General features: G+C 48.0%; 1 protein-coding gene across 6 annotated transcripts in view; it reads left to right on the top strand.

Moving 5' to 3' along the window:
* Nucleotides 1-19,359, top strand: part of SLC8A3 (solute carrier family 8 member A3) — a gene marked incomplete at both ends in the record, with an annotated part of 102,142 nt that overhangs the window by 73,333 nt on the left and 9,450 nt on the right. For 4 of the 6 annotated variants that reach the window (XM_084241041.1, XM_084241040.1, XM_084241039.1 and 1 more), the window contains one exon: nt 14,952-15,055. In XM_084241041.1, coding sequence (XP_084097167.1) covers nt 14,952-15,055 — 104 coding nt within the window. Of the gene's footprint in view, nt 1-12,360; nt 12,468-14,951; nt 15,056-19,359 lie in introns of all 6 variants that reach the window. The other 2 variants (XM_084241038.1, XM_084241036.1) reach the window with 1 other exon arrangement.

The raw sequence follows: 19,359 nt of genomic DNA, 5'->3' as shown, positions 1-19,359 counted from the left end.
ACCATAGCAACACAGTGGTGTAAAAAATAAAAGAGTTAAGGCACCTAAATATAGTCTGAGTCTCAACACTTCCAGCATGGAGCCTAAAACCTGGGGGTGACAACTAGAAGCAACCAAAGCATGAGCAGCAGCCAGAAAGGAGGATGAGCCAGGGCAAGGTCCCAGAGAGAAGGGAAGGGCAGGAACAGTCATTCACTGAGCCTGCTGCCTGTGTCTTCTGTTGAAGCCCACCTGGCCGAGGAGAAACTGTCACCTCCAGGTTACTGTTGAAGAAACAGAAGCTTAACGAGTTTAGGAACTTGGCCAAGGTCACACAGCTGTAAGCAGTGGAGCTCAAATTTTAATTCATGTCTCTGGCACCCCAAAGTTCATGTGTTTCCCTCACCATACCACCTCTAATGGTGCAGACAAGAGTTTGCTGGGAACACGGAGTTTTTTGAGAAGGTCATATAAATGAGTTCAACTAAATTTTTGGATGAACCAGGCATAAGGGGAGACGTGGGGTGAGGAGAGGGCAGATGTCTGGTTTCCACCTATGCAGCCCCTGTGTGTTCCTTCAGGGTCAAGGACAATAAGGGTAGTGTTGGTGAGGCTGCATTTCCCAGGGTGTGTGATGACATGAAGTGGGAGCAGAGATCTTTCTGGTGCCCTAAAGTGCAACATCTGCAAAAAAATGGTGTCATTAGGATCCCGAAACCAGGAAAAGCTTATTGTGGTTCATACCATCACTCATTCCTTCATTCATTCAACAAGCATTTTTATTAAGCATCAGATGTGTGTTCAACTCTACAGATATGGAGACAATTTAAACAAACCCTCATAGAGCTCAGGATAGTGAGGAAGACAAATAAGGAAATAATTACACACTTGATTGATTCTTTACAACTCTGGCATGTACTATAAGTACATAACAGAAGAACGTTGCCTCCCTGGTGGTATCAGTGGGAGGGGAGTACAGGAACTCTGACAAATCAAGAAATCTGCCTGGTCAATTTTTAAAGCAACGTGCATTTTTAAGATGACCTACTAGCAACTTAGCCTCAACCATGGACCTTGTGATTGTTGCATCCATGGAATGCAGGCCCATTCCCTGTCTAAGTTTGTAATAACCATGAACTCCATCTAATAGCCATACAAACAAGGCTTTCAAGACCCAGTGAAATAGATCCAGGTGAAAGCTGACAGTCAGACGTATTCCATCTTTTTCCTACAGCCCTTGATGGTGCTGGCATAATACTGGAGTGTGATATGTAAACAAGCTGAGTCAAGTGATGGCCTTGACTTCCTGGGCTGAGCAGGTAAAGCCCTGGGAAGCACCAGTAAATTGGGCGGGAGTGGAAGAGGAGGCAGTAGGCGTTAAAGTTGTGAATTTCTGTAAAGCCAAAGCTTTTCTGCGGATTGAAAACCACCTACGAGGCAGCAAATATGGGGGATCCCGTATGAATGAGTTTGAATTAGATAATATAATGTGTGGAGCCCTTTAGCTCTTCAGAGAAATGCTATCTAAATTCAGAGTGTTCACATCAGAGATAATGATACACACCTCTATTTATAGTGTTCTGCATCCCACCTGCCAGCTCTTTCCCAGGGACTCGGTACAGATGAATGGGCAAGACCTGGGAAATGTGCTTTGAAATCCTTGATTAAAGGCCCTCCAGGCAGATGTAGCATTCTAAATGTATTATATTGCTGTCACTGTCATTATGGTTTCCTTTATCACCTCAGGGTGTCACCGCCTCCCATTTCAGGTGATGGACTCAGCTTGACTGTTGCCTGCCCTTAATGTCATCAGGAAAGCAGCAGCTCACAGACGTGCAGTGTAAACAAACAGGATTCTAACTGAGGGCCCTGGAGGCGCTCGGGGTGGCTGCTGTCAGCCTGGTCCCCACCTCTCTGTGAACCCAGGCCTCCCCAAGCTCATTTTCTTTCCACCTTGAGGCCAGGAATATGTAAATGACATGCTTGTAAAGGAGGTCTTGGGGTTGAGAATTGGCAGTGGAGGAAGGGCAGATGTGTTAGGAAAGGGAAGGAGGCTCTTCCACCGTCTCAACGGCCTGGCCTAAGGAGGAAGGGGCTACAGCTTTGAAATCCTTGATTTTGTAAGGGCAGGGTAGGAAGGAGACTGAAAAATTGGCACTGATTCAGATGACAAAACTCCAACTCTTGTGTCTTAGGGGAGAGGAAAGGGGTCTGGCAAGAGCATCCAGGGTCAGGCTAGAAGGAAGTAAATTCAAATGCTACCTCCACCTCTTCACCTCTCATGGAGACCTTTTCCTCAGTTGAGGTTGGGGAACCTTCAGTAGGACACATGGGTGCCGTTGCTTCTTCCATGCATACCCCATGGAGAGAAAATGGGACCCTTAAAGCTCCTTCTCTAACCAGTGGGATTAAAACATGCAAATGACCTGCAGCTGCAAACTGCGCCCCCCACCCCCAACCTCCAGCCTAGAAAAGAACAAAGGCAGTGTTGGAATGCGAAGGTTACACTCTTATTTTCTTCCTCTCTCCCTCCACCCCCAACTCCCCCCTCCCTTTTTGAAGTAGTTGGTTTACAACACTATGGCTTAGAAGTATAGGTTCATAGCTCTTCCATGAGTGTTTCCACACCGCCTCCCCCCTGAAAGACACAGCTAACATCAGGGCAGCAGGTGCAGGGTGAAGATGAGCCTCATTTCCAAGCAGATTTCCTAAGACGGGTAATATGCAGGGTCAGTGTTCAGGGGCATGGAAATGAGGAATAATATTGGGAAAACGCAAGTCATGTCTGGGTGTGTGCCTTTTCACCTCTGGGGTGTAATTTTTCCTCAGGCCAGACCTTGGAGTTGAGAAAGTACCCTGCCTGTTCCCACACCCGCACTCTTGATATCCCCAGCTGTCTTGCACTCCTCTGACCGAATCCTAAAACTTGGGAAAGAAGGATCCTTTTATTGGTTGCTCCAGTTATAACTTCAACAACAGATCGTCATCAAATTAAGTGACATTTACGACTACTTACTGCATGCCAGTTTCTATGCTACAAGTTTCACTTCATCATCTCATTGAATCCTTTCAAATAAAAGGTAGGAGGTAGGTTTTAGATAAGGAAACTTTAGATCTTTAGATAAGGAAACTGAGGCTCATAGAGCTAAGTCATTTGCCCAAAGCCCTAAAAACTCTCCAGTACTCAATCTAGAGCTTTGACTCTGGGGCCTGGGGTCTTAACCAGTGAGGAGGAAATGACTCATTATTTTCCTGGCCTCACTCACAGGAATGAACAGCAGTTGAATAGGCTCAACTGAACTCGTGATGGAATCACTGAAGAGTCAGGTTTTAGCCAAGGTAAAGGGAAAAGAGTTTTTGACTTGTTTGGAAGGGAAAGAGCAGGGGCTAAAGTCATCTTTTGGAAGAGTAGCCCAATACGGTGTTCTGAAGGGTATTACATGGGCAAGAAGGGAGGCAGGGAGGCTGCTGTGGCCTCCTCCGCAGTAGAAGCACGCCCTGTGTGGGGCTGCACACGGGGTGCTGACTCAGAGTCTGACTCCATCACCTGGTCGTTCTCTTTAATTGTTCCTTCACTGAGTGGGCACACGTCAGGCTCATCTGTGGGCCAGTCTGGTCAGATGCCGGTAAAAGTTGCAGTTGCTGTTCCCATGGAGCTTGTGTTCTGGTGGGAGAACCCGATACAGATTATTAACAAATAAATAAGATAAAAACAAAACATGGTGATTAGACGGAATGTAGCTGGAGAACCCATCAGATTGGGTGGACAGGGAAGTGGTAACATGGAAATGGAGACATTTGAAAACGACCTGATCATAAGAACGTCTCCCAGAGGAAGGTTCCAGGCTGAGGGAACAGCTAGTGCAAAGGCCCTGAGGCAGGAATGGGGTTGATGTACCAGGGCAAACAGGAGGCAGGTGGGGCTAGAGCAGAGTGGACAGGGATAGGTAGAAGGTGAGCTGGTTGGAAAGCCAGGTGGAGCTTCACAGGCACTAGCAGGTTCTCAGCGAGGTCTGGAGCCAGCAGCACCCATGCCTGCTTGGGAACTTGTTCAAAATGCAAATCCTCAGGCTTTACTCAGACCTCCTGAATGAGAACCTCTGGGGACAGGGCTCGGATTCCTGTTTCATCAGGTGCTCTCCAAGATTCCAAATATGCAAAAACTTTAGAACTCCAGGGCTAGATTAGGCAGTTTTAATTTTATTCTAACTACAATGGAGTCCTACTGAGGGTTTAAGTAGAGGAATGTCATGTTGTGATTTAAAAAAAAAATGTAAAGCACTCTGGCTGTGAGAGAACGGACTTAATGAGGCTGGCAAGCCCCAGGGAGAGCGACAGTGGCTTGTGTAAGGTGGTGTGGGGAGAGGAGAGGCGGGCCATTCCTGACAAGGGCAGGGGGCACAAAGAGGGTCTCAGAACTGGCCACCATTTGCCCAGCACAAAGTTCAAAATTAATGTCCTCCGAGAAGACCTTCCACCCTCCTCTGCCCCATCCCTGTTGTCTAAAAATAGCACAATGGAGATCCTGTCTGATGCAATCCTCGGGCAGGGATGCCTGAGCCAACTCCACCAGGGCAGCAGGTGAAGGCAGGACGGTGTTGAAGAGAGGGACTCTGAAAGACTAAGAAAGTTGGCTTGCTTCCTGCAGGGCTTAAGGGGTTAAAGTGGGAGTTCTGTTTACATACGCGTGTGCACGCACGCACACAGAGGTGAATGAGACCTGCCATTTCCAAAAACCAGGGTTATGGGTTTTGCTCATATCCTTACCCATAAAAATCCCAAGAGAGAAAGAAGGCCTCTCATCATCCTCATAGGCTCAGAGACGGATGATGGCTTAGAAAAAGGCAGTGGCAGGACTCAAGCTCAGGTCTTCTGCCCGCTAATCTAACATGCTCCCCATTAAACCACCAGGAGCCTGGTGACCGCTGGTAGGGATTAGGGTTAGGGTGAGGCCAGTGATGTGAGCCATGTTTAAGTGCAGTTTTGGGACGTTGGGTCCTGTCTTTATTTAGAATTCAGATCTTTGTTCATTATGGATTTTTTTTTGCATAAATTCTGATTTTTTTAATGTTGCATTAAACATTGGTGACCTTGATTACTTAGTTGTTAGGTGTACCCTGAAATTTGTGCCTGTGCCTTACTTGCTTCCCTCTGGTCTGGCCCTGATGTTACTCTGCATTCTGTATCAGCCTCTTCCATCAGCCATCAGCAGAACTTTAGACCTTGAAACACAAAGCAGGAAGGATTTCTATTCTCCTCACCCTTGTGGAAATGTCAGCTTCTGCTTTTAGACTCTATTCCCCAAGCTTACCTACTATGTTCTTGCCAAGATCACTAAGGTCTGTGAAATTAACAGCAGGTTAGATTCTCACATTGTAGAGTAAGCAGAGGAGGAGGAGGAGGAGCTCAGCACTCCTGCAGGACTAGGGCTGTGACAGCATGCATGGTGTTTTGTCTCTAAGTGGTGAAAAACAATAATTTTCAATTTGGCTGGTAGAAGTACAGATCCCTGAAACAGAAACAGGTTACCCAGATGTCTCACGGGTGGAAGGGTCTGACAACGATTTTTGGGGCCCACAACCCAATTCACCCAAGGTGGTGGCAATGATGGACGCACAACCTGTTTGCATGGCTGAGCTCCAGGGACAGTGTTCCAGTGACTTCTACATGTGCAGAGCCCATGGCAGTAGCTGTCATAAGTTAAGTCTCGACTGATTCCATCAAAAAAATGTCTGTAGAGTCAACTAATCTCACATGCCATTAAGTCTCTAATTGAGGCACTTATCCTCCCAGTCCAGGTTCAGTATCCTTCCCTGGACTAGCTGTTCACTGGCATCTCTAGAAATTATCCACCTGGAATATGTACTTGAAAGTGCTCGCAAGGACAGACAATTAAGGTGGAGGCGGGAGCTTTGTGTTTGACTCAGAGTCTTAGGAGCCAGTTCTTCTCTCTTCCTAATTGTTAGAAGGTTTTTCTTGGACCTGCAGTTTCATGTCTCTCCAATACAAATCCTTGTTCTATCTGCTTGGATCAAAATCATTCTTAAAAAGAGAGATTCCCAGCGCAGAGAGAAAGCAAGACCGAGAGACCCACCATCTCCAAAGTCGTGAATCACACAGCCAGCCATTTGTTCTCTTCAGTGAGAGCAGCACGTTGTGAAATAAATGATTTTATAGATTATTCTCACTCCCGTTTCAAGAAGGGAATGTATCAACTTCAGGGCATAGCAACCATTTGTTCTCAGATGATTGGAGGGAGGATTTTTTTTTTTTTTTTTACTTCCCCTTTTGACTCAGGAGATGGAAAGAACTTGAATCTTTGAATCATTCTCCCTCTTCTTCTCCCCACTCCCTTGGGGTAAGGCAGGAAAAACTTGGAGCCCAATAGGGGTATAAATAACGGAGTCACACATAGAGCTACAACCTGCTCAGGTTCTCTGCCAGGGGCACTGGAATTACTTTCCCTTGCAGAATAACAAAGCAAGGCCACTATCGGGACTACCGTGAAGAAGGCCAAATTCTCCCTCTAATATGGGGATGTTAGTTTGTGCCCAGCCCTCAGGCTCACCCCACCATTCTGCCACTCACGTGCATCCACACACACCCACAATCAGGAATATGAGGCATCCCCCACAATAGGGCAGTGAAGAAGGACAGAAATCCTTTTCAATCCTTTTGTGTTTGTCTCTTGTAGTCAAGACAGAGGACGAGCATAATATGAGTGTGTCTCACACACACACACACACACACACACACTTTCATCTTGGCCTGGCGGCCATGAGAAATCATCAAGTGTAAGTGCCACAGACAAGCAGCCCACATCTCCTTAGCCTCCTGTCTCCACAGAAATCCTGGGCGTGGCCGCCGTCATGCATGCCCGTGGTGCTGCTGCTTACAGCTATGGAGTGGGAGGATCACCCCCTTATATGCCAGTTCATCTCATTGCAATAGTACCTGGAAAAGGTGAAGCCTGCCTCCCTGCCTGTGACCCCAGTCCTGTGGAAGCAGCGCTGTGACAGCCACAGAGCCCTGTGGAGTGGGGGCCGTCTCCCCCGGGAGACACTGCTCCTCTGGGTCCACGTATTCGATCCCAGTTAGGGGGGGCATAGTCCTTAGAGTCCCATTGTTTGAGTCAAATCCCATCTCTGCCACATGTGACTTTCAGTAAGCCCTTTAGTTTTTCCGGCCCCTTGTCCCTCATCCATAAAATATAGTAAAAATTAGTATCTGCTCCCCTGGTTTTGGTGAAGATTAAATGAGGTAATATATGCAGAACAGGGAGGATCTGGCGTGGCGTGTACCTGCCTCACAGGTTTGTTGTGAGGATTAAATTAATGTAAGTAAAGTGCCTGAATAGGACAGTGCATGACACAAAGTAAGCACTGTTTGAATATTAGTAAGTGTGGCTTCTGAACCCCGCACACCTACTCTTTTGCACCCCGCTGTCATGCTCCAAATGCTCGGTGCAGTTGTCAGAAGGACCTAGTTATTCCAGCCCTAAACTAAGACATTCCTTGTTGATTCCAGCCCCCTCTCTCCGACAGGGCGAGCATTTGAGTAGCGACTTCCTTTTCCCTAAATTTTTGATAGAGAGATTTCCCCAGGGAGCCCTGGGGCCTGCACCAGTGTCCTTTAGGAGCTTGTCAGGAATGCAGGATCCAGGCACCCCTGCAGACCTGCTGAATAAGAATCTGAATTTTCACAAGATCCCTGGGGGAGTCACATGCCCATTAGAAGTTGAGAAGGGCTGGCTGCAGGGACCCTCTGACACACCTGCTTTCAAGAGACAACCTGTTAGCGCACCCCCAGCCTCTCATGGGACCGGTGCCTTTCCCCAGACCTTGCTAGGCGGGGGCACAGGGTGTCTGTGTTGGGCTGTCTGGGTGTTTGGAGCTTGGAGGGACTTTCCAGCCCGATTTAGAGCCTGCGACCCGCCAGGGGGGAAAGGCGAGGACTCCCCACATCCCCTAGGAGGTGAGGGAGAGTGAAGGAGGAGCCAGTGCAGACACAGGCGTCTGAAAGCTCCTGGGAAAAGCTAAGTGCGCCACCTGCTCAGCCCTGCGGCGCGGGTCAGGGGGGCTGCGTGAGCAGGAGCTGGCCGGCAGCAGCCAGGATAAATTTAGACATGATGAAAAGGAACCCTTCTCGATATGATGAAGAGCCATTTAGTAGGAATTGGAAAAGAAGAGGTCACCCAGCCGGTGATTATTTAGACATTATTTCTAGCAAGAGAGGGCCAAAGGGTGCGGAAGCCACCTACTCACGATGCGGTGCAGAAGCAGATCCGCTGTGACTTGCCTGTGCAGCCTGAATTTCAATGGGAGGATTCTGTGGTCCCTCACTGTGGCCATGCACGGCGTGGGACTGGCACCGCGTTACCCACCTGCTTATACAAAGTAACTCTAGGAGTAATAGAGGATATGCTGAAATCCCAGCTCTGCTGCTAACTAGCTGTGCAGCTCTGGACAAGTTGCCTAACCTCTGAGCATGAACTCTGTCATCTTAAAGTGGAAAGTGGTTGAGGTGAGGTTGAAATTAGACGGTTCTTAGTTTATCCTTATAAATGTACTTCTCATCTTAGAGCCCGTCTGACCTTGACCTTCGCAGCGCCCTCCTCCAGTTCAGTATTCATCCACTCAACAAATAAATGCTACTTCCTACCCCTTACACCTTAAAGGAACTCAGGTGTTAAAGAGCACCATTCTTTATGCAGAGGCCAGAGGCCTCATTTGGAATTGGATGTCCTTGGGGCAAAGGAATGTTCTAAAGCACCAAAGAGGCAGCCCAGAGATGTGCTTCCTAATCCCTCCAGTCACTGGGGGGAGATCACCTGGGAGCATATTTTCCTGCTCAGGCCTTAGGTGCAAGTGTGGCATGATTTAGTACCTTCCTCTGCAGAAGGCTCAGAGGAGAAGAAGGTGTGGGCTGAGAGACTCTGAAAGCATTACTGGCTCTAGGAGCAACACTCAGGATAAGCTGACCCCATGACCCCACTGAGCCAGAGGAATAACTGGGAACAGGACAGACATAGGGTTCACAAACCCTAGCCTAAACCACGGGTTAGGTTCCAACTTAACCATTGGCATGTTCTGCAGACTGGACAAATAGAAAAGAGTAATAAGGTAGAGGTATAGTTCAATGACATTGGGCTTCTGGGTTCTTTGTTCAGAACAAAAACTTCCCGTCAACATAGCTTTCAAAGTATTTTTCCCCTAATGAGTTGTGTTTTTACTGTGAAAAGGCAGTATAGTTTGTTTCACGAGTGACCATCAGTCCCTCAGCAGGTCATGATGGAGGGCCTTCTCTGTGCCAGGCAGGACTACAGGGCAAGCCAGAGACCCTCACCCTGTCCTCATGCAGCTTACACTGCAGTATGGACAGACCATCAAGTGAGTCAATAAATTAACCAGCTGGTTGATGGGTGCACTGCAGGGGGCGAGCATGTGCAACATGGTGGCAGATTTGGGAGGATGAATGGGCTGTGGTAGAGAGGTGAGGGGGGGTGGGGCAGAAATGTGGCCTTGGAAGCCTCTCTGAGGAGGTAATGTTTATGTGGAGGCCCACAGGATGAGGGTGAGCACAGAGCGGGACACAGAAGAGCAAGGACAATGTCCTAATCGCGAAAGGACTCAATTTGAGGAACAGGGGAACCAGTCTATTCGGGACTCACAAGTAAGGGGAGAATGCTACAAACGAGGCCATAAAAGATCCTATAGTCCTCGGTGAGGCCTTTGTGGCTTGAGCACAACTCAGAACTTTGTCAGTTTTCAAGAGATAGAAGGGAATTCTCAAGCCTCCAGGCAGCGTAACACCTGTGGTCCAAACAGATGTGATGCCTTCCCCCGAGCAAGCTCAGGGGCGGACTCGTCACTGCCGCCTGTACTGCTGTACCCTCCCGCGAGTGGTCCAGACAGCTACCCTAAATTCCTGTCCACAAGTTAGCATCTGTCCTCATTTCTCTGTCCTCATTTTCCCATCCTAAACTGTCAGTGACTCTGCTCGTTCTGTTTATTAAAAATCAAAGTAAGCATAAGTCAGGCTATTATATGCCATGTAGTCTGTCTGCCCAGAGCTTGTTGCTGACAGGGCATGAGGCCAGACCTTGGGGGACATGAGAGTGCTCTCCATGCTACCACCCTGAGCACTGAAGCCCCTCCAATAACCCATGTGGGATCTGTCATCCTGTTTTAGCTAATCCTTTCTTGACCTGACTTCTATTTCCAGACTGTACCACCTCTTGGGTTACTAGTTCTATTTATTGGCTTCCCCTTAGTTTCTGACTTAATGACTGGAGCTGAGATTCCCTTAAATATTACTCTCAAACTACCAATAGACAATGGTTGCTATTTATTAGACACTTTTGCACACCCCGCCAAGTGCTTCGCATGCATTATCTTATTGAAGAATAGTGTGAAGTGGATATTAATATTCTACTTTACAGATGAGACTTGGAGAGCTTTATTTAGCCAGTTGCTTGAGGTCACCCAGCTGGAGAGAAGTGGAGGCAGGATTTGAAACCAGGCCGTCGGTCTCAGGTGCCCATGCTGCTGTTCTGGAGGAGGGAAGGCCAACATTGAACACGCATGCATTCTGTGGTGGCCAGCCAGGTTTTTCTGTGACAGACTGTGGCAAATGGTGAGGGTTTAGAGTCTTGGTGTTTTGTTGTTGTTTTTATATTTATTTTTTAAAAGATTTATTTATGCATACAAGAACTGGGGTGCAGGCCAGAGGTGTGGGGGTGAGAGGAGTCATCAGAAACAGAGTGGGGAGCAGAACAGGCAAATCTGCTGAAATACACTGCTGAGGGTAACAGCGGGCAAGGCAGGAGAGGTGTGCTGCACCATGTGGATCAAGCTCCCTGGCCGGGGATCAAACTCATGCTGCAGTGGCTGCGGTTAGCTTCATAGTGCTGAGACTCAAGCCCTTGCACCACCATGGAAGCCCTGTTTTTACATTTTAAAAGGACAGGTTTATTAGGAAAAGGAGAAAGAAAAAAAGAGGCACCTACATAGTCACAGGTGGGCAGGAGAGCTGCCCCTGCTGTTTGGCCTAGTCTTGTTTTTGAAGCAGTGGGTTGGGGGTGGGGGCAGGCTACTGCCTTCGCTGCATTCAGGATCGGGTGGCCTACAGGATCGGGTGGACAACAGAAACTCCCCAGACATCCACGACTCTGACAGTGACTTGAGACAGCTCAGGAGAACAGAGAGGGTGTCGGAAAGCAGAATGTAAGGATGTTCCCACTTGATGGAAAAAATAATACAGGGAGAAGCTAATGACCTCAGTCTCCTCAACAGATGCAGGTCTCAGGGCTGCAGAGTCCACGGCAGCTGAATTGCATTCTGCCTGGCCCCCTTCTTGCCCCTGCTGGAAGACACAAATGCGTGCCCACGCCACCTAGCAGTGTCCCACTCCATCCAGAAAAGGGCCTAACATCTGGACTAGGGTCTGGTCCTGAAATGTACCCCTCATTAAGCAGAGTTTGGGGCGGCCCAGGTCTACCTCCATTTTTAAAGTTCCTAGTAATGTTTTTTAAAAAAGGAAGAAATGAAATACTGAATTGCTGAAACTGGTGTATATTTTTCAATGTTTAAGTTAGCAAATAACTCTTGCTAACACAAAAGCCAATAGTGTGAGTCACAAGATCTTTATGGGATTTATAGCTGATAACGATTCATAGTGCCCTAGAGTGAATGTGATCCATTCTGGACCCCTGAGGCTGCGCATGCGCATTTGGAGTTTAAGCCTCAGTAGTTGCCGAGGCCTGTGTTAATACCAGAGTGTGTGACTTGAGCCTCCAGCCTTCCTGGTCTCCCTTGAGGGCCACTGCCACAGAGAAAGGGAGACTCTACTGTTTCCAGGCAAGACTCCCACAGGCCAACCAACGTGTCCCTCTCCTCCTCTCTGCCCTTTCTATGAAATTAACCTTTCAGATCAACATTAACTGATTTCAAAAGTCAAAGCCTCCCTTGCCCCAAAGGCAAGAGAGATGAGGAAGCAAGCGCTGTGGGAGGACCCAGTGCCTGAGGGGTTAATTGTATATTATTTCATTGCCCCGGGATGGTGGAAGCATCATTCACCTTGTTGGTGCAACACTTCAATGGCTTGTCCAAGGTCGCATGGCATGTGCAAGATTAGAACCTGGAACCTTGGGTTCTCACGGTAAAGAAGGGCTCCCTTCCGGTTTTCAAGTCTGAGCTTGTCGTGAAGCCACTGATGAGCCCAGTGTGGGGCAGGGGGCCGGCAGCCCCTCTCCCTGTGATATTGGGGTGAGCTTTGACCTTTGTGATCTTCTCACTGTCTCCTCTGCTTCCCGTTTCTTCTCCTGGCTGCTTGGCCCTCCACTCTGCACCTCACTTATGATACTTATTTTTCCATTCACAGCAAAACTATTCACATCAAGGTAATTGATGATGAGGCGTATGAGAAAAACAAGAATTACTTCATTGAGATGATGGGCCCCCGCTTGGTGGAAATGAGTTTTCAGAAAGGTGTAGTACCTGGGCCTCCTCACTAACATTAACATTCTTCTCTCTTTTGCTTCCTTCTCCAGTCCTTTTGTCTCCTCCTCCCCTTTTCTTCTACCTGTTTGGTTCACTTTCACTTGTTTCCTCTCTTCTTCTCTTTCACCTCTCCCTCTCTCCTCCTTTGCTCCTCTCTGCTCCCTGCTGTCCTAACACCTGCCAGCCTGTCACATGGTATCCTCGCGAGGGATGTTCAGGAGCCAGTGGTCTTTGTGGGATAAGAAAATGGACATGGGGGAAATCAGAGAGAGAGAGAGAGAGAGAGAGAGGGACAGAAGAGAGAGACAGAGGCAGACAGACAGACGCAGGTAGACAGAGAGCGGGGAGAGCGAAGGAACCCCGAGTATACAGGGCTCTCTGCCTCTCTTGAATGGCTTAGTCCACAGGAAAGCACGAGGCCAAGCAGCAGCCCCCGGAAGGAGGGAGTTGATAGTTTCTGGATGTTGAAGACTCAGGTATTTGGATTTGGGTTCTATTTGTGGTTCTTTCCATTTCTCAAAGCAGGCCTCAGGAGCCATCTTCTCTGTCATATCCCTGTTCTCAAGGGCTTTTCTCTCTCCAATGTTGATTGAGCTCAAGGTATAGGTCTGGGTTTCAGGTGCGGGGAAAGACCTCCCTGCCATTCTCTGGTTTCCCTGGGAAGACAGTCTAGGGGTGGAGGCAGATAGAGTAGTGGGAAGTGGATTCTGACTTGTGCAGGAGATTCTCCAGAAGGTCACAGAATTTCTCAGAGTAGATGGAGCCTTTGCCTTAAATGATCCCATACACCCCAGGCCTCCAACAGGCAAGCCAGAAAATCCTTTCTTGGACAGACCTGCTCCTCAGAAGGGAGCTGCCAGTGCTGGGGGCAGTGTTCCCTCCTTGACAGAATTGTCCGCCACCCCCTCCCAGTCATGCACTTGGCCACAAAAAAAAAATCTCATTCCTTTCCCACAGCAGGTTTCCTTGAGGTGGAAAAACAGGCCAGGTCCACATCTCATAGATAGCCTTAGGGTACCACATCTAGGACCTAGGAAGTAAAAGCTTAACAGTCAGTGAACTTCGTCTTTTTTCCCACTGAACAAGGTATGAAAAGAGTCTCAGAAAGTACCCAAAAGGTGAGCAAAAATGTACTTGTAACACACACACAAAACACACCACACACACACTACACACAGCGTAGAACACACACCAAACACACAGCACACACCACACACACACCTGCAGTCCTGTGCCCCATGACCCACTCAGGTGGATCTTCTACTTTATCAACGGCAAGGCCGAGCCTGTCCTCACAGGGGCAGGTCCATCAGGGGCTTTGAGGAAACACTTGCAGCTACTGTTTGCCCTTTAGAGAGCATTTATGTCCCAGGCTAAAAATTAAAACCCCAGGAAATAACAATCAGGGTTGTCTACTAGAACCCACCAAGCCCACTGTGGTTCCATGAAGGACCGGGAGGAGCTGCGGAAGGGGATTCAGGCCCACATGGCAACTTCCGCACTGGCCGGGCCAGCCTCGTGCCGGTCTTTGGTAGGGAGTGACTTTCAAGGAAACGTTGCTTCCCTGAATGACTTGCTTTTCAAAGACGTGATGCTTTCCTGAGGTGCCCAGAAGTGAACAGAAACCTCCTGTCCCTGAACCCCTGATAATCAGCATTTAAAGAAGCAAACCTTGGGCCACCACAGCTGAGTGACAGCAGCCCAAAGCTGAGTTAGAATTGAGTGATTTACATCCTTTTCTTCACCCTGCCCTAGGAGTTTACCAGCTGTAAGTATTAGCCGTCCTATCGCAGACTCTGGTTAATACATATGTATTTTAGTTGTCAGAAACAAAGCCCCAGGAGATAAAGAATGAGAAAGATAATAGCATTCTCTCTCTCTCTCTCTCTCTCTCTCTCTCTCTCTCTCTCTCTCTCTCTCTCTCTCTCTCTCTCTCGTTTCCCTTCCTCAAAAAATGCTTTCAAAAGTATTAGGAGGCTCACACAGATGTGGGTATGGATGGATGCTAAGGAGGGAACCAAGCCCCTAGCTAGAGGCTGTTGACCTATTTTCTGTTGTGAAGGGCCCTGGGCTGCTGCCTGCTGCCCCCAAAGAAATGCCAGTTACCACGTGACACCCAGTGGAATGTGCTGCCACCTCGTTCACTAACCACCAGCAGGTTCTAACCGACTCTTCCCCCTCCCCAGCCCTCTGTGCCTCCACTCCCCCCGTCTCCCTCCTTTGCCCACTTGTCCTCGCCTCCCGATCCCCTTCCCTCTCCCCCTAAGGACAACCATGACCAAGGAGACAAGAAAAGCTTAGACCATTTTTTATGTAAGAACAAGCCAGGCCGCCCCAGCCCCGTCAAAAGCCGCGTGGCGGGCCCAGGCTGCATGTGCCGAGTGACGGGGAGTGACTCTAAACGCTGTGCTCCAAGCGACCGACCAACCTTCCCACCCCGTCGACACATTCTCTCTCTTGTTGTCCCTACAGGAAAACCGTAAGGGTTAAAATAGTAGATGAGGAGGAATACGAAAGGCAAGAGAATTTCTTCATTGCCCTTGGTGAGCCGAAATGGATGGAACGTGGAATATCAGGTGTGAGATTCTTAAAAAAAAAAAAAAAAAAGCAAAAACAAAAAGAAAGAAAAAAATTAAACTGAAAAGCAGTAACAAAACCAGCTATATTATTTCTTCCCCGTTTCTACCCTTTTTTTCCTCCTTCTTCCTTTTGACCAATGGACTTTTTTTATTCTTTTTCCCTCCTGTATTCTCGCTCTCACCCTGTTTCGGTATCATCTCTGCCTTAGTAGCCTTAGCTTATTTCCAAGTCCTCCTTTCTTACCTTCAGGGAAGCCGTGCAACCCCCACTCCTCGTTACCCTAATGAGATACTTCTGCCTTGGGGTCCACTTACCCGATTACCTCTCCCGGCACTGTCCCCCCACAGCCCGCAGACATACTCCCCGACCTGTAAATGTGGAAACTCTGGTGGGTGGGGAGGAGAAGAAAAAAAAAAGGAATGTGATGCGATGCATGCCTGGACCCCTCCCCTGCCTTCCCCCCACCCACCCCTCGCTCTCTAGCCTGGATTGAATGGGGGTGGGGGTAGGGGGTGCTGGGACCCATGTTGCAATGTTGCTTTGACATTTTCCTGCTGCATTCCATAACCTGCAGCCTTTGTGGAGTGCTTGGCAGGTTATTTACTTACAGAGTGACCCATAGGCCCCTCTGCCCTTCCTGGAGGTAAGTGTTCTGTTTGGCTGTTTCACAATTGGGTGCACCGAGGTATGGAACAGTGTATCAATTGTCAGAGGCACAGTTTCTAAAAGAAAGCTGGTTTCTAAGAGAGTGTATAATCTGGAATCCGAGCTAATCTTCCTCCTTGTCCTCCCCACGCCATCCCAGCCCATTTTACCGCTGTTCCTAGCCCCAGGTAGGGGATTATATGGAGGCTAATGTGGGATAGTGCAGCCCCCTCATGCAGAAAATTAAGTCTTCAAAAGGAAGGAAATTCCAGGAACGAAGATCTCCCTAGACAGAGGTCCTGGAACAGACCTGGCTCTGGGCAGGACCAGAGTACCCACTGGTGGGATTTCCAACAAGAGCAGGACTCAGAATGGTGTTGTTGGTGTTGATCCCTGAGAAACAGGTGTTGGATGACTCATGGACGATGCCTTGGCTTGGTATCTGCAAATGAGTGTTTCACCCAGATCCCAAGATAACCCTCCTTTCACACCGGAGAGATGGCCTTTCTTCAGGACATGCATCGGAATACCTACAGGCTCCACGCCTAGCGGACTGATCATGTCGTGGCCAGGGTAAATGTAAGGAGAGAGGTCTTTCCTGGAAGAAAATGATTGGAAGCCACTTCTTTGAGAGCATTGCAGGAATACAAGTAGGAGTAGGAGCGCTCTTGGGGAAAAAAAGGATATTCACACTCCCCTTCAGGAGAGGGATTCTCTTGGGAGCTCATGGAAGATGGAACTGTTGACTAAAGGGTCGATAATTCTGCCACTACTTCATATTCACGTGACCAAGAGCTTTCTGAGTCTCTCACTCAAGGACAAAGCAATGGCAGAGATTCGGCAACTACACTCCCAAAGGCGCGTTGACAGGTCTTCTCAGACTCATGATTCATCAGTTCTTATTATCTCCTGGGGACTCTCTGCACGACTGAGCCGTTCTGTGCCCACACCAGTTTGGGCACATCTATGGGACGAAGCCTTCTCCAGTCTTCCACGTCTCATCCAATTCTTGGCCACCCTGTAAGATGAGCCTTCCTGACAGCCTAGAAGAAAGAGAAAAGTTCTGGTTCCATTACTTCCCAGATTTTACTCCAGACAATCCTCTAGTTTCTGCTACTGAGAATATTCTCTGAAGTTGTTTCAAAACTTACCCTGTTTCATCCCCACTTCCCTTTGTGCAATTACTCCATATATTCATGATTCTAGTGTCACAGACAGCAGAGGCCATTGTCATCCAGCTTCATGACTTTCCAAGTCCCAGCTCCATAGGTGCAAATGAAAGCAACTGGAAGGATCATACAGGGAAAGGAAGCAGTGGCTCCAGGTAAGAAGAATGGCTGGCTGTCCACCCATGAATTATTCTACCTGTAAAGAGGCTCTCTTTTCTGGCCTCCTGACAAGCCCCATTAATAGAAGGGCAGAGACCTAACGTAAACTTTGTGCTCTTCAAGAAACTAGGCCAACATGAAAGCCTGTGGCTACTGCCCATGTGGACTGCTTTTTTGCACTAGATTCTTTGTCCAAAGAGAAATCAACCAAGCCTGGTAGAGCCAAGTCTATAGGTGAGAAGTTCAGTATTTCATCAAGCTATAGGTGTGAATTGCCCTCAGATGGTCCCAGGGACCAAGAAACCAAGATGGAAGGTACCAATAGGAAGTTTTCCATTTTCCTGTCCTTCTGGTCTATTGTCTATAGTGTTAATTTTTCATTTCTTCAGTTCTTCCCAAATTTTAGCTTGAGGCCATAAGGTGAAAGGTCATAAAACTTGATTGTCTAGACTCAGAATCAAATGAAAACACATCCAGATCTCAAGAATTGCCTGCTGTTCTCAGAGTGAGACACAGCACAGTGGAAATTGCTTTTCATTATCACTGCTGCATAGGAGAGTCTCAGGCATTCCGAACAGCATCGGCTCTGCATGGTCAAAATGACAATTGCATTGCAAAAAAACAATAAGTAAAGACAGGATTTGAAGTAGGATATTTGCTTCTTGGCAAACAAACCAGACTTCTGCGGTAAGATAAATACTCTGAGAAGCTGGGGCCTGGGAATGGAAGGATGAGTGGAAACCATGTTGCCCTGGAGTGGAGCAAGAGCTGGAATCCAGAGCAGACTTTTGAGAGCAACACTGAGCAGCACAGTCAAGGCTGTTGGGCCTCAGCCTGGGCCTGTACACTGGAGTTCTCAGGTGGGGAAGGAAAGCTCCCTCCCCCAGGAGTGGGGCCTGCCTTTGCCTTTTCTCATGGTCTCACCCTGACAAACTAATCCAGGTACTTCTGACTACCCTTGGAGCTGTACTGGTTCCTATTTGTCTCTGGGTGTTGGAACAGGCATAAATGACTCTCAGCTGGCCCTGGGGATCCGTACAGGGAAATTCAGCTCCAACTTCTCTCAGCAGAAGCAGCAGGAAAAAATCATCCTCAAGGTATCATGTTATTCAAAGTTGGCTGACCTGGATCCACTGACTGGCCAACTATAGCAGCCAGGTGAAAGTCTCAGGTTTATGTAGACAATGACCAAAGAAGGATGAAATGCCCAACAGCCAGGCTGGGGATGATACTGGTGTTGGCAGGGATGTCTGCATGAAAACCAGGGCAACAGGGGCCTTTTTGGAAGTGTTGCCCAAACTCAAAGTTGGCATACCTGGGTATACTGATGTGTTCAAATCTCTGGTTTGCACTGGAACTTGTAGGCCAAGAGGGATGCTTCTGTGTAGATCCATGGAAGGAGCAGAATGAACACTCTTTTGCTCTATCTATTTATCTATCTGTCTATCTATCCATCCACCCATCCATCCATCATCTATCTCAGTGTAATAAGGAGATTCGTTGATCCCTTATGCCATGGAATTCCATACAGGAGATAACAGAAGCAGTCAACTGCTGTTTGCTCTTCTTATAGACCATTAGGATTCTGGATCCACATGTCTTCAGTGACTGTGAATATGGACTATGGATTACATGCCTGAGTTGCTTTCTTAGAGATTTTTAGAAGAAACACATTCATAATCTCCCCTGACCCCATCTCTTTCCTAAGCACCTCCATAATTCACCAGCTGCATGAAGAGCATGTGGCAGGATGTTTCCACAAAAGCCAAGGAGTGAGAGGCTGTACAAAGATACCACTGAGATAAGAATGTGGTGTGTCACAGGATTTTTCTCGGGGGAGGCCTTGAAATCTAAGAGAGCTTAGCATAAGTACAGATTCAGGAACTAGGGACAAGCTATGTTGGATACATCAGAGCCCCATTCCATGTAGGGCCTTGTATTTGGCATCTCCCATCTACGTACAGCTTTTGGTGTGAGAACCTCTCTGGCCCAGATTATCTGGACTCCAAGTCAGTCAGTCTGCTCTGGAACAAAGAGACCACCATCCAGAGATGCAGCACTAAAGGAGCTATGAAAAATATTATCGCCAAAGTAGGCAGCAAAAAACAGACCTTTGTTGAACACCTACTATTGCAATGATTTTGCTAGGCACAGGTGATGGAAAATGGTAGAAGGGTAGGAGTTCATGACACTGATCTCCAAGTTATATCTATAAAAAGATAAACCATCCAAGAAAGACATCCTGCAGGACTGAACTTTTCACTCATTCATTCTTTCAGGGGAACTCAAAGTCTGGCCAGCATGGTAGCTCGAAAGCTATTTGTGGC

The sequence above is a fragment of the Talpa europaea genome (genome assembly GCF_964194135.1).
Source record: "Talpa europaea genome assembly, chromosome: 8".
Classification (NCBI taxonomy): Eukaryota; Metazoa; Chordata; class Mammalia; order Eulipotyphla; family Talpidae; genus Talpa; species Talpa europaea.
The sequence above is the reverse complement of the archived record's forward strand: the minus strand, read 5'-3'. Positions and strand labels throughout refer to the sequence as shown.